The following is a 14,530-nucleotide window of genomic DNA, read 5'->3' on the forward strand; positions in this document are numbered from 1 at the left end:
TACTGCCATCTACTGGCCTGACACAGTACTTCGAAACTAACGTCAGCGCGTACGCTTCCAACAGAGACGCCGCTCTGATTTGTTTGCTTTTTTGAGTCAGCTGATCGTTGACGTCTGCTGCTGACTTCTGTGTTCGAGGTGAAAGCAAGCAACATCGAGGGCACGACACCGAATTTACTGTAAGTATAATAATTTAAATGTATTTCAATGATTATCTTTACAGAAATACTTTTTAGGAAGATTACAAATAGCTAGCTAGGTAGCTAACTGGGGTCGAAAGTCATACCATGACTCTTGACAGCACGCAAACACTGTCTCTTGTGTGCTGTCTGTGGTCAGTTAACGTATCTAGCGACGGAAGCTATCTATTTTTGTTGCATAATGTTTTATTATAGACACCACAACACAGTGAAACCAGTTTCTAATTGATTTGTCAATAGAATGCCTAATATTCTGTGACCTCGTGTGTTATGGTAACAGGCCCCCTAAATATAACCCATTGTTTTCGTTTTGACTTAAAGGATTGAGATCGAAGCTCAGTAAAGGGAAATCAAAGCTGTGTAAAGGAAATAACAGGCTCCAACATGGCTCCAACATTGGTAAGTAAAGTCCAGTCCTTATGTTGTGTCCTCTGTGTCTATGTAGTCTTACCTGTTTGTTTAGAACATATTTACATTTTGTTTGTACAATGCATGAGTCATGACTGAAGAACTTTTTATAGTTCCCTGATCTGAGAACTTTCCCTTTGAGAAATGCATACTTGGCACTTTAACAAGATGGTGTCTAGCAACATCCCTGTATGTGCCAATACACAGATTGCTAAATCATTCTTAATGGTTTCATAATTTAAAAAAAATTGTTGACAGTATGATAAGAAGCCGGAGCCAGGGGATCTGATAGAGATATTCAGAGGGAACTACCAGCACTGGGCTTTGTACGTTGGTGACGGTTTTGTTGTTCACCTGGCCCCACCCTGTGAGTAATACTCTTGATATAGTGTACTCAACAATTGATATACTGTAGATATAGAGTACATACAACTCAACTCAACTTTGACACTGATGATGTCTTGTCTGTGCACCCCCTCCCTTGGAACTTTCCCTCTCCCTCACCCATGTCTCTTTGCTCCCCAGCCGAGGGACCTGGGGCCAGGGCCAACAGCATGATGTCTGTGCTCAGTGACAAGGCTAAGGTGAAGAAGGAAGAGATCTGGGATGTGGTGGGGCATGATCAGTGGTGTGTAAACAACCAGCTGGATGAGAAGTACCAGGTCAGTAGCAGTAAGTACAGTAGGGCTGTGTCCCAAATGGCCCCCCATGGGCCTCTGGTCAAAAGTAATGAACTATGTAGAGAATAAGGTGCCATGTGGGACACAGCCTGTGTGGCTCAGTTGATAGAGCATGGTGCTTGCAATGGCAGGATAGTGATTTCCATTCCTACTGGGGCCACCCTCATAAAAATGTATGCATGCAAGTTCGCTTAGGATAAAAGCATCTGCTAAATGGCATGTAGGATTATTATTATATTATCATTATAGGTCAGACCCATACGTGAGATACTGAGGGAAGCCCAGGCCTATGTGGACCAGGAGATGCCCTACTGTGTCTTCAGGGGGAACTGTGAGCACTTTGTCACAGAGCTGAGATATGGGAAGGCTGAGTCTCGACAGGTAGGTACAGTGGACTGGTGCTCAACGCTAGTTGTACTGTGCTCAGTGTAGAGTAATTTTGTGAGTCGTAATAACATCCTCAACTTAGTCAAGACACACGTGAGTGTAGAGTAACTGGTGTACTTGTTCTTATACATTCAAAGCATCTATGCTGTAATACTGTTTCTGAATCAGTCATTCATTCAATTCATTCAAATTAATGTTAATCTGTTTCTGCCCAGGTTCGTCAGGCTGTGGGAATGGCCACAATGGTGGGCCTCGGATTCCTTGCTGTTGCAGGTATCGTGGCCATCTTTGGAGGTGGAAGCAAGAAGAAGAAGAATGAAGAAGAAGAAGAATATAAGTGACCAACTGTATAATAGCTTCCTGAGCAGCCAGTCACCAATAAGCCTAATAGATTAATTATTTAACTCCAGTACTGCCATCGTCAGTTGTATAATTCTGGGGATTTCAGAAGGAAGGGTTGAGTATTTCCATAATATTTACATTTTTTACAGTTACACAGACATGAATTGAAAGCACAAAAGGAGGAAACGTGTCTGGTTATAATTCCAAGGTATACAGCCTTGGAGGGGCCATAACCTTGCAGGCTGCTAGACTAAGCTAGCTGTTTTAAAAAATGTTGTCAGTTACTTATAAGCTATGAAGTTTCCCTACTATAGTTTTAACATATTTATGTAGACTCTTTATAATATAAGCTATGAAGTTTCCCTACTATAGTTTTAACATATTTATGTAGACTCTTTATAATGGGATAAAATGGTATTCCACTGAAGTTCTAATATTTCTATCATGAAGCAAATTGTCTATAGGACCCAGGGCTCTCGAGTGGCACAGCCGTCCACGGCACTGCATCTCAGTGCTAGATGCAGCACTACAAACCCTGGTTCGATTCCAGGCTGTATCATAACCGGTGCACAATTGGCCCAGCGTCGTTAGGGTTTGGCCAAATAAGAATTTGTTCTTAACTGACTTGCCTCGTTAAATAAAAATAAATAAAAGGACCCACAGAACTACTCCTGGTTAGGGTTGAAGTGGATACATCTAATGCTGCTTATATCGCTTTGTAATGACTGACAGCATTATGAACAGGTGCATCAAAGCTGGGACCGAGAAGCTGTTTTTCAGTCTCTATCTCAAGTTCATCAGACTGTTAAATAGCCATCAGTAGCACCTTAGAGGCTGCTGCCCTATAAACGGTTGAAGTCGGAAGTTTACATACACCTTAGCCAAATACATTTAAACTCAGTTTTCCACAATTCCTGACATTTAATCCAAGTAAACAATTCCCTGTCTTAGGTCAGTTAGGATCACCACTTTATTTTAAGAATGTGAAATGTCAGAATAATAGTAGAGATTTATTTCAGCTTTTATTTCTTTCATCACACTCCCAGTGAGCCAGAAGTTTACATACACTCAATTAGTATTTGGCAGCATTGCCTTTAAATTGTTTAACTTGGGTCAACTTCCACAAGCTTCCCACAATAAGTTGGGTGAATTTTGGCCCATTCCTCCTGACAGAGCTGGTGTAACTGAGTCAGGTTTGTAGGCCTCCTTGCTCGCACATGTGTTCCTTGCTCATGATGCCATCTATTTTGTGAAGTGCACCAGTCCCTCCTGCAGCAAAGCACCCCCACAGCATGATGCTGCCACCCCCGTGCTTCACGGTAGGGATGGTGTTCTTCGGCTTGCAAGCTTCCCCGTTTTTCCTCCAACCATAATGATGGTCATTATGGCCAAACAGTTCTATTTTTGTTTCATCAGACCAGAGGACATTTCTCCAAAAAGTACGTTCTTTGTCCCCATGTGCAGTTGCAAACCGTAGTCCGGCTTTTTTATGCCGGTTTCGGAGCAGTGGCTTCTTGCTGAGCGGCCTTTCAGGTTATGTCGATATAGGACTCGTTTTACTGTGGATATAAATACTTTTGTACCTGTTTCCTCCAGGATCTTCACAAGGTCCTTTGCTGTTGTTCTGGGAATGATTTGCACTTTTCGCACTAAAGTACGTTAATTTCTAGCAGACTGGACGCTTCTCCTTCCTGAGCAGTATGACGGCTGCATGGTCCCATGGTGTTTATACTTGCGTACTATTGTTTGTACAGATGAACGTCATACCTTCAGGTGTTTGGAAATTGTTCCCAAGGATGAACCAGACTTGTGGAGCTCTAGAATTTTTTTTCTGCAGTCTTGGTTGATTTCTTTTGATTGTCCCATAATGTCAAGCAAAGAGGCACTGAGTTTGAAGGTAGGCCTTGAAATACATCCACAGGTACACCTCCAATTGACTCAAATGATGTCAATTAGCGTATCAGAAGCTTCTAAAGCCATGACATCATTTTATTAAATTTTCCAAGCTGTTTAAAAGCACAGTCAACTTAGTGTATGTAAACTTCTGACCCACTGGAATTGTGATACAGTCAATTATAAGTGAAATAATCTCTGTAAACAATTGTTGGAAAAATTACTTGTGTCATGCACAAAGTAGATGTCCTAACCGTCTTGCCAAAACTATAGTTTGTTAACAAATCTGTGGAGTGGTTGAAAAACGAGTTTTAATGACTCCAATCTGAGTGTAGGTAAACTTCCTACTTCAACTGTACATAGACTTTAAATCACTGTCCACTTTAATAATGGAACACTGGTCACTTTAATAATGTAACATATTTTGCTTTACTCATCTCATATGTATATACTGTGTTCTACTATACACTGCTCAAAAAAATTAAGGGAACACTTAAACAACACAATGTAACTCCAAGTCAATCACACTTCTGTGAAATCAAACTGTCCACTTAGGAAGCAACACTGATTGACAATAAATGTCACATGCTGTTGTGCAAATGGAATAGACAACAGGTGGAAATTATAGGCAATTAGCAAGACACCCCCAATAAAGGAGTGGTTCTGCAGGTGGTGACCACAGACCACTTCTCAGTTCCTATGCTTCCTGGCCGCACAGCCCTCCATGTGCTCACCAGAGGTAGCCTGACTGCCATTAGGTACCGAGATGAGATCCTCAGACCCCTTGTGAGACCATATGCTGGTGCGGTTGGCCCTGGGTTCCTCCGAATGCAAGACAATGCTAGACCTCATGTGGCTGGAGTGTGTCAGCAGTTCCTGCAAGAGGAAGGCATTGATGCTATGGACTGGCCCGCCCGTTCCCCAGACCTGAATCCAATTGAGCACATCTGGGACATCATGTCTCGCTCCATCCACCAACGCCGCGTTGGACCACAGACTGTCCAGGAGTTGGCGGATGCTTTAGTCCAGGTCTGGGAGGAGATCCCTCAGGAGACTATCCGCCACCTCATCAGGAGCATGCCCAGGCGTTGTAGGGAGGTCATACAGGCACGTGGAGGCCACACACACTACTGAGCCTCATTTGGACTTGTTTTAAGGACATTACATCAAAGTTGGATCAGCCTGTAGTGTGCTTTTCCACTTTAATTTTGAGTGTGACTCCAAATCCAGACCTCCATGGGTTGATAAATTTGATTTCCATTGATAATTTTTGTGTGATTTTGTTGTCAGCACATTCAACTATGTAAAGAAAAAAGCATTTAATAAGAATATTTCATTCATATCTAGGATGTGTTATTTTAGTGCTCCCTTTATTTTTTTGAGCAGTGTATTACACTATCTTAGTCTATTCCGCTCCGACATTGCTCGTCAAATATTTATATATTCTTAATTCCATTCCTTTACTTTGGATTTGTATCCATTGTGAGTATTGTTGTGAAATTGTTAGATGTTACTGCACTGTTGGAGCTAGAAACACAGGCATTTCGCTACACCCGCAATAACATCTGCTAAACACGAGTATGTGACCAATAAAATTTGATTTGAACAAATTCTTACTTTATGTAAATGTTTGATTGAAAAGATTTGAAATCATAACTGGTGTTTCATCTTTTAAAAAGAGTTTGAAGAGTTTGTTTATTTAAATATTGATTAACTGAACCTTATTAGCATTTTTTCTTAGTAGATTAAGTCTTGACATCCTCTTTGATTTAAGTTTGTAAATGTCTACTTAACTTATACTTGTCTTAGTAAACAAAAGAAACACCTCAGTTGGCCCACTGCAAGTCCCACAAGGAACTTCAGTGGATTTGGATGTTGACTCTTGGCAGAGGTACAAAATTGTTCTGAATATCTTTGTAAAACAGTGCACACCCTTTCACATAAATCACACACTGTGTATTTTATTGTAATGGTTTTGTTTTGGAATTGTTCACATGGTACACATGGTTCCGCCTTTATAAAACAATGCATCTGATTTTACTGTCTTCCTCTCCCATATGGACTTCCCTCCTTCCCCACCCACAACATATTTAAACATCACAGCTCATCTGACCACATAACACCAGTAAATAGTGCTGCCATCAAACAAAGGCACAAACAGAACCTTCCCTTGACCCACCCAACTCTAACAAGATAGGTGATGGGCAGAATTATCTTGCACTTTATGATTTGATATTAAATACCTCAGTGACTCCATAAATATGTAGGAGGAATCTACTATTTGACTTGAGTCCGTTTGAATCTGTTTATAATTGTATAATTAGCCTAACAGTAGTAATTATCGTGTTATGGGTCAGTTGGAATGATCGATGTGCATTGTATTTGGGAACAGGTAAAGTACAAAGGCTGAGTACCAGAATGATCCCATGAGAGTTGAATAGGAACCATGTGTCTGGGGTTACAGCTGATGGATCCTAATAACTGTTCTATAGCACTGTCTAATATCCATAGTTTTATATCATTAAATACTATTATTATGAATATATAGATCTTTTATATTCTTAGAGAATGAAAGTATTGTTAAGTTTCAGCTCTTTGTGCATGAGAAGTGTAATTATCTAGTGGAGGGCAGTCGACTGTAGGAATGTGTACTCCCAATAACTAAGGCACGGAGGAACAGGAAGGTTCCAGACTCAGGCTGGGACACGAGAACACCAAGAGGAGGAACAGACTCAGTTCCTGTCCAGCAACAGAGACTGATTATTTATCTTAGAAATACAAGGAGGTGACTCCGCCTAGTCGGAAGATGTACAGTGCATTCGAAAAGTATTCAGACCCCTTGACTTAAAAAATAAATAATTGACATTACAGCTTTATTCTAAAATTGAATAAATTGTTTTTTCCCCCCTCAATCTACACACACTGCCCCATAATGACAAAGCAAAAACAGGTTTTTAGACATTTTTGAAAATGTATTTAAAATAAACAACTGAAATATCACGTTTACATAAGTATTCAGACCCTTTACTCAGTACTTTGTTGAAGCACCTTTGGCAGCAATTACATATTTGAGTCTTCTTTGGTATGACGCTACAAGCTTGGCACACCTGGATTTGGGGAGTTTCTCCCATTCTTCTCTGCAGCCCTTCACAAACTCTGTCAGGTTGGATGGGGAGTGTCACTGCACAGCTATATTCAGGTCTCTCTAGAGATGTTTGATCGGGTTCAAGTCCAGGCTCTGGCTGGGCAACTCAAGGACATTTAGAGACTTGACTCCTGTGTTGTCTTGGCTGTGTGCTTAGGGTCATGGTCCTGTTGTAAGGTGAACCTTCACCCCAGTCTGTGGTCCTGAGCACTCTGTAGCATATTTTCATCAAGGATCTCTCTGTACTTTGCTCTGTTCATCTTTGCCTCGATCCTGACTAGTCTCCCAGTCCCTGCCATTGAAAAACATTGGTTGACCAACTGAAAGGGAAGATTACCGGTGTTTGTGATACTCGCCGTTTGGTACGTCGCAAACAGGGTGGGGTGAGTGCTGAAACAGAAGTCGTTGTCTGTTTTTTTAAATGTTGATGTTGAGTCTTTGCCCGACAAAGTGATGTTAGGATATATAAGTTATGGCATACAAGCTTTTGTGCCGAATACATTACGTTGTTACAGGTGTCGAGCCTTTGGGAAAGTAGCTGTATGTGTTAATTTTAGGGGTGCCCAGGGGCTGGGGATCAAAAATGTCCCGTGTGAGAGAAGCAGGTTGAGGTTTCAAGGGTTAGAGTAGTGAGAAAGTTGTCATATGCTGAGGCAGTCAAGAAAGTAAAGGAAGATGGGTCAAAGAGGAGAGATCCTGAGAGGAGTGGTGTGAGTAGTAGATCTGTACCAGTACAGAGGGATAGGCCAACAAATTATATAAACTCAGCAAAAAAAGAAACGTCCTCTCACTGTCAAGTGCGTTTATTTTCAGCAAATGTATGTGTAAATATTTGTATGAACATAAGATTCAACAACTGAGACATAAACAAGTTCCACAGACATGTGACTAACAGAAATGGAATAATGTGTCCCTGAATAAAGGGGGGGTCAAAATCAAAAGTAACTGTCAGTATCTGGTGTGGCCACCAGCTGCATCTGTACAGCACTTTGAGATATCAGCTGATGTAAGAAGGGCTATATAAATAAATTTGATTTGATTAAGTACTGCAGTGCATCTCCTCCTAATGGACTGCACCAGATTTGCCAGTTATTGCCTTGAGATGTTACCCCACTCTTCCACCAAGGCACCTGCAATTGCCTGGACATTTCTGGTGGAATGGCCCTAGCCCTCACCCTCCGATCCAACAGGTCCCAGACGTGCTCAATGGGATTGAGATCCGGGCTCTTCACTGGCCATGGCAGAACATTGACATTCCTGTCTTGCAGGAAATCATGCACAGAACGAGCAGTATGGCTGGTGGCATTGTCATGCTGGAGGGTCATGTCAGGATTAGCCTGCAGGAAGGGTACCACATGAGGGAGGAGGATATCTTCCCTGTAACGCACAGCGTTGAGATTGCCTGCAATGACAACAAGCTCAGTCCGTTGATGCTGTGACACACCGCCCCAGACCATGACGGACCCTCCACCTCCAAATCGATCACGCTCCAGAGTACAGGCCTCGGTGTATTGCTCATTCCTTCGACGATAAACGCGAATCCGACCATCACCCCTAGTGAGACAAAACCGTGACTCGTCAGTGAAGAGCACTTTTTGCCAGTCCTGTCTGGTCCAGCGATGGTGGGTTTTTGCCCAAAGGCAATGTTGTTGCCTGTGATGTCTGGTGAGAACCTGCCTTACAACAGGCCTACAAGCCTTGAGTCCAGCCTCGCTCAGCCTATTGCGGACAGTCTGAGCACTGATGGAGGGATTGTGCGTTCCTGGTGTAACTCGGGCAGTTGTTGCTGCCATCCTGTACCTGTCCCGCAGGTGTGATGTTCGGATGTACCTATCCTGTGCAGGTGTTGTTACACGTGGTCTGCCACTGCGAGGACGATCAGCTGTCCATCCTGCCTCCCTGTAGCGCTGTCTTAGGCGTCTCACAGTATGGACATTGCAATTTATTGCCCTGGCCACATCTGCAGTCCTCATGCCTCCTTGCAGCCCTCATGCCTCCTTGCAGCATGCCTAAGGCACGTTCACGCAGATGAGCAGGGACCCTGGGCATCTTTCTTTTGGTGTTTTTCAGAGTCAGTAGAAAGGCCTCTTTTCTGTCCTACGTTTTCATAACCGTGAGCCCAATTGCCTACCGTCTGTAAGCTGTTAGTGTCTTAACGACCGTTCCACTGGTGCATGTTCATTAATTGTTTATGGTTCATTGAACAAGAATGAGAAACCGTGTTTAAACCCTTTACAATGAAGATCTTTGAAGTTATTTGGATTTTTACCAATTATCTTTGAAAGACAGGGTCCTGAAAAAGGGACGTTTATGTTTCAGTAAGATTGGATTTTTAGAATTTATAGCAATGGTTGTCAACTGTACTGCAGGGATGGAACGTAAGTCACAAAAAATGTAGGTTGTGGTGGCAGCTGCAGAGAGGTATTTGGGTGTGTGAGACTTGATGTCAGCATACCACCCTGCATCCCACTGCTGGCTTGCTTCTGAAGCTAAACAGGGTTGTTCTTGGTCGGTCCCAGGATGGGAGACCAGATGCTGCTGGAAGTGGTGTTGGAGGGCCAGTAGGAGGCACTCTTTCCTCTGGTTTAAAAAAATATCCCAATACCCCAGGGCAGTGATTGCCCTGTGTAGGGTGCTGTCTTTCGGCTGGGACGTTAAATGGGTGTCCTGACTCTCTGGGGTCACAAAAGATCCTATGGCACTTATCGTAAGAGTAGAGGTGTGAACCCTGGTGTCCTGGCTAAATACCTATCTGGAACGCATACCATCATGTTCATCTAATCATCCCCAGTTTACAATTGGTTCATTCATCCCCCCTCCTCTCTCCTGTAACTATGCCCCAAGTTCTTACTGTAAATGAGAATGTGTTCTCAGTCAACTTACCTGGTAAAATAACTGTTAAATAAATAAATCAGGAGTTACAGTGTGTGTTAAGTGGTGGTGTCCCGTCCTTTCAAGTTGTTGACCTGAGGAAGGTCTAAATAGATTTAAATAGTGGAGTAGGGTGGTGTTTTTTTGTGAGTGTAGTGTTAGATGGTAGGGTAATTGTTTGTTTGTTTATTTATTTATTTATTTAAGCAAAGTATAAGGGAGTTGTACTCCAGTATAGTAGGTGGCGGTAATGAAACATTTATTGGATGCCAACCGCCGTTAAACCTCATCGAAGAAGAAGTTCAACCTCATCGAGGAAGAAAAATAAGTTGACATCTGATTTTTACTTCTGTGTTCTAAGTGAAAGTAAGCAACATCAAGGCCACGACACCGAACTTACTGTAAGTTATAAGAATTTAAATGTATTTAAATTAGTATCTGGACAGAAATACGTGTGTGAGGAAGATTACAAATAGCTAGTTAGCTAACTCTGATCGAAAGTCATGCCATGACTTTTGACAGAACGCAAACACTGTCGCTGTTGTGTGCTGTCTGTGGTCAGTTAGCTAGCGATCTATTTCGTTGCATAATTCATGTTTTTATAGACACCAAAACACAGTGAAATGAGATCAGTGTTCAATTTATTTGCCAATAGTTTGATTAATAATTTGTGAGTTTGTGTTATGAAACAGGCCCCATTTTAAATATAACCCATTGGTTTCGTTTTGACATAAAGGGTTGAGATCGAAGCTCAGTAAAGGGAAATCAAAGCTGTGTAAAGGAAATAACAGTAACCATGGCTCCAACATTGGTAAGTAAAGTCCAGTCCTTATGTTGTGTCCTCTGTCTCTATGTAGTCTTACCTGTTTGTTTAGAACATATTTACATTTTGTTTGTACAATGCATGAGTCATGACTGAAGAACTTTTTATAGTTCCCTGATCTGAGAACTTTCCCTTTGAGAAATGCATACTTGGCACTTTAACAAGATGGTGTCTAGCAACATCCCTGTATGTGCCAATACACAGATTGCTAAATCATTCTTAATGGTTTCATAATTTAAAAAAAATTGTTGACAGTATGATAAGAAGCCGGAGCCAGGGGATCTGATAGAGATATTCAGAGGGAAATACCAGCACTGGGCTTTGTACGTTGGTGACGGTTTTGTTGTTCACCTGGCCCCACCCTGTGAGTAATACTCTTGATATAGTGTACTCAACAATTGATATACTGTAGATATAGAGTACATACAACTCAACTCAACTTTGACACTGATGATGTCTTGTCTGTGCACCCCCTCCCTTGGAACTTTCCCTCTCCCTCACCCATGTCTCTTTGCTCCCCAGCCGAGGGACCTGGGGCCGGGGCCAACAGCATGATGTCTGTGCTCAGTGACAAGGCTAAGGTGAAGAAGGAAGAGATCTGGGACGTGGTGGGGCATGATCAGTGGTGTGTAAACAACCAGCTGGATGAGAAGTACCAGGTCAGTAGCAGTAAGTACAGTAGGGCTGTGTCCCAAATGGCCCCCCATGGGCCTCTGGTCAAAAGTAATGAACTATGTAGAGAATAAGGTGCCATGTGGGACACAGCCTGTGTGATCCTGTGTGGCTCAGTTGATAGAGCATGGTGCTTGCAATGCCAGGATAGTGATTTCCATTCCTACTGGGGCCACCCTCATAAAAATTTATGCATGCAAGTTCGCTTAGGATAAAAGCATCTGCTAAATGGCATGTAGGATTATTATTATATTATCATTATAGGTCAGACCCATACGTGAGATACTGAGGGAAGCCCAGGCCTATGTGGACCAGGAGATGCCCTACTGTGTCTTCAGGAGGAACTGTGAGCACTTTGTCACAGATCTGAGATATGGGAAGGCTGAGTCTCGACAGGTAGGTACAGTGGACTGGTGCTCAACGCTAGTTGTACTGTGCTCAGCGTAGAGTAATTTTGTGAGTCGTAATAACATCCTTAACTTAGTCAAGACACACATGAGTGTAGAGTAACTGGTGTACTTGTTGTTATACATTCAAAGCATCTATGCTGTAATACTGTTTCTGAATCAGTCATTCATTCAATTCATTCAAATTAATGTTAGTCTTTTTGCCCAGGTTCGTCAGGCTGTGGAAACTGTGGGAATGGCTGCAATGGTGAGCTTCGGAGTCCTTGCTATTGCAGGTATCGCAGTGTCCATCTTTGGAGGTGGAAGCAAGAAGAAGAATGAAGAAGAAGAATATAAGTGACCAACTGTATAATAGCTTCCTGAGCAGCCAGTCACCAATAAGCCTAATAGATTTTTTTTTTAAACTACAGTACTGCCATCGTCACTTGTATAATTCTGGTGTTTTCAGAAGGAAGGGTTGAGTATTTCCATAATATTTTTTTTTACAGTTACACAGACATGAATTGAAAGCACAAAGGAAAGGAGGAAAAGTGTCTGTTATAATTCTAAGGTATACAGCCTTGGCGGGGCCATAACCTTGCAGGCTGCTAGACTAAGCTAGCTGTTTTTTATTTTTTATTATCAGTTACTTATAAGCAGTGATGGAAAAGGTACACAGTTGTCATACTTGTGTAAAAGTAAAGATAACATAATGGAAAATTACTCAAGTAAAAGTGAGTCACCCAGTAAAATAATACTTTAGTAAAAGTTTTTAAGTATTTGGCTTTAAATATACTGAAGTATAAAAAGTAAATGTCGTGGCTAAAATGTACTTAAGTATCAAAAGTAAAAGTATAAATTATTTCAAATTCCTTATATTAAGGAAACCGGACGGCATCATTTTCTTGTTTTTTAATTTTCGGATATCCATGGGTACGCTCCAACACTCAGACATAATTTACAAATGAAGCATGTGTTTAGTGAGTCAACCAGATCAGAGGCAGTAGGGATGTTCTCTTGATAAGTGTGAATAAGACAGTTTTCTTGTGCTGCTAAGCATTCAAAATGTAATGAGTACTTTTGGGTGTCAGGGAAAATGTATGGAGTAAAAAGTACATAATTTTCTTTAGGAATGTAGTGAAGTAAAAGTTGTCAAATATAAATAATGAAGTACAGATATCCTAAAAAACAACTTAAGTAGTACTTTCAAGTATTTTTACTTAGCTTATAAGCAGTGGTGTAAAGTACCTATGAAGTTTCCCAACTATATAGTTTTAACATATTTATGTAGACTCTTTATAATGGGATAAAATGGTATTCCACTGAAGTTCTAATATTTCTATCATGAAGAAAATTGTCTATAGGACCCAGGGCTCTCGAGTGGCACAGCTGTCCAAGGCACCGCATCTCAGTGCTAAAGACATCACACTTTTTACTTTTTAGTCTTTTTACCCCTGGTTCGATTCCAGGCTGTATTACAACCGGTGCACAATTGGCCCAGCGTCGTTAGGGTTTGGCCAAATAAGAATTTGTTCTTAACTGACTAGCCTCGTTAAATTAAAAAAATAAAAGGACCCACAGAACTACTCCTGGTTAGGGTTAAAGTGGATACATCTAATGCTGCTTATATCGCTTTGTAATGACTGACAGCGTTATGAACAGGTGCATCAAAGCTGGGACCGAGAGACTGAAAAACAGCTTCTATCTCAAGTCCATCAGACTGTTAAATAGCCATCAGTAGCACCTTAGAGACTGCTTCCCAAAATACATAGACTTGATATCACTGGAAACTTTAATAATGGAACACTGATCACTTTAATTATGTTTTCATATTTTGCATTACTTATCTCATATGTATATTCTACTGTATCTTAGTCTATTCCGCTCCGACATTGCTCGTCCAAATATTTATATATTCTTTACTTTGGATTTGTGTCCATTGTGTGTATTGTTGTGAAATTGTTAGATATTACTGCACTGTTGGAGCTAGAAACAAACATTTTGCTACACTTGCAATAACATCTGCTAAACATGTGTATGTGACCAATAAAATAATTTGATTTGAACAAAATCATACTTTAAATAAAAAAATTGGATTGAAAAGATTTGAAATCTTAACTGGTGTTTGATCTTTAAAAACATGAGTTTGAAGAGTTTGTTTATTAAATATATTGATAAACTGAACCTTATTAGCATTTTTGCTTAGCCGATTAAGTCTTGACATCCTCTTTGATATAAATTTTGATAGGTTTGGTTTTTGAGCTTTAACTATTATTAATCATTAGTTATAAAAGAGACATGAGGGGTGCCGTAATGAAGCGTGGGAGGGGCTGAGTGAAGGGAACACCGTCATGTGGCAGTACTGATAAGGGGAGGAACAGTTTAAGGCCCAGATCACTCAGCTCCTTGCCTAGAAATAATGATGCAATGTTTGGTGATAACGAGGAGACGACCCAAAGTGGGGTAGTATAAACTTGGTTTAAAGCTTTCATAGTGTCCATTGAGTTTGTACTCTGAAAATTAGAAGCTAACAGTTTGTACATGTTTTTATAAACATTGTTTGGTCTCTAATAGGTTTGGAGTCTACTTAACTTATACTTGTCTTAGTAAACAAAAGAAACACCTCTATTGGCCCACTGCAAGTCCCACAAGGAACTTCAGTGGGTTTGGATGTTGACTCTTGGCAGAGGTAGAAATTGTTCTGAATATCTTTGTAAAACAGT

At 41.1% G+C, this 14,530-nt stretch overlaps 2 protein-coding genes across 3 annotated transcripts; both read left to right on the forward strand.

Annotated features, from left to right (window-relative positions):
• The first annotated feature begins 89 nt into the window (after positions 1-89).
• On the forward strand, positions 90-4,416 carry LOC129858366 (phospholipase A and acyltransferase 3-like). The gene is made up of 6 exons (XM_055927539.1): positions 90-179; positions 522-599; positions 867-975; positions 1,134-1,270; positions 1,538-1,669; positions 1,891-4,416. The coding sequence occupies exons 2-6, from the start codon at positions 585-587 to the stop codon at positions 2,014-2,016; spliced, it is 519 nt and encodes a 172-aa protein (XP_055783514.1). The 5' UTR covers positions 90-179; positions 522-584; the 3' UTR covers positions 2,017-4,416.
• Positions 114-13,912, forward strand: LOC129858365 (phospholipase A and acyltransferase 4-like). 2 transcript variants are annotated; one of them, XM_055927538.1, is made up of 6 exons: positions 114-179; positions 10,663-10,737; positions 11,005-11,113; positions 11,272-11,408; positions 11,686-11,817; positions 12,037-13,912. In XM_055927538.1, exons 2-6 carry the CDS (start codon positions 10,723-10,725, stop codon positions 12,166-12,168), a joined length of 525 nt encoding a protein of 174 aa, XP_055783513.1. In that variant the 5' UTR covers positions 114-179; positions 10,663-10,722; the 3' UTR covers positions 12,169-13,912. The 2 variants fall into 2 exon arrangements, with proteins under 2 accessions (XP_055783513.1, XP_055783512.1); XM_055927537.1 differs by lacking the exon at positions 114-179 and adding an exon at positions 10,209-10,327.
• The last annotated feature ends 618 nt before the right edge of the window (positions 13,913-14,530 follow it).

Source organism: Salvelinus fontinalis, chromosome 6 (assembly GCF_029448725.1).
Source record: "Salvelinus fontinalis isolate EN_2023a chromosome 6, ASM2944872v1, whole genome shotgun sequence".
Lineage (NCBI taxonomy): Eukaryota > Metazoa > Chordata > Actinopteri > Salmoniformes > Salmonidae > Salvelinus > Salvelinus fontinalis.

Bases quoted from the DNA above. Each gene is read 5' to 3' on its own strand.
- LOC129858365 (XM_055927538.1), top strand. The intron at 11,114-11,271 runs GTGAGTAATACT...TTTGCTCCCCAG, and splicing joins TGTTCACCTGGCCCCACCCT to CCGAGGGACCTGGGGCCGGG. The intron at 11,818-12,036 runs GTAGGTACAGTG...CTTTTTGCCCAG, and splicing joins GGAAGGCTGAGTCTCGACAG to GTTCGTCAGGCTGTGGAAAC.
- LOC129858366 (XM_055927539.1), top strand. The intron at 976-1,133 runs GTGAGTAATACT...TTTGCTCCCCAG, and splicing joins TGTTCACCTGGCCCCACCCT to CCGAGGGACCTGGGGCCAGG. The intron at 1,271-1,537 runs GTCAGTAGCAGT...TTATCATTATAG, and splicing joins AGCTGGATGAGAAGTACCAG to GTCAGACCCATACGTGAGAT.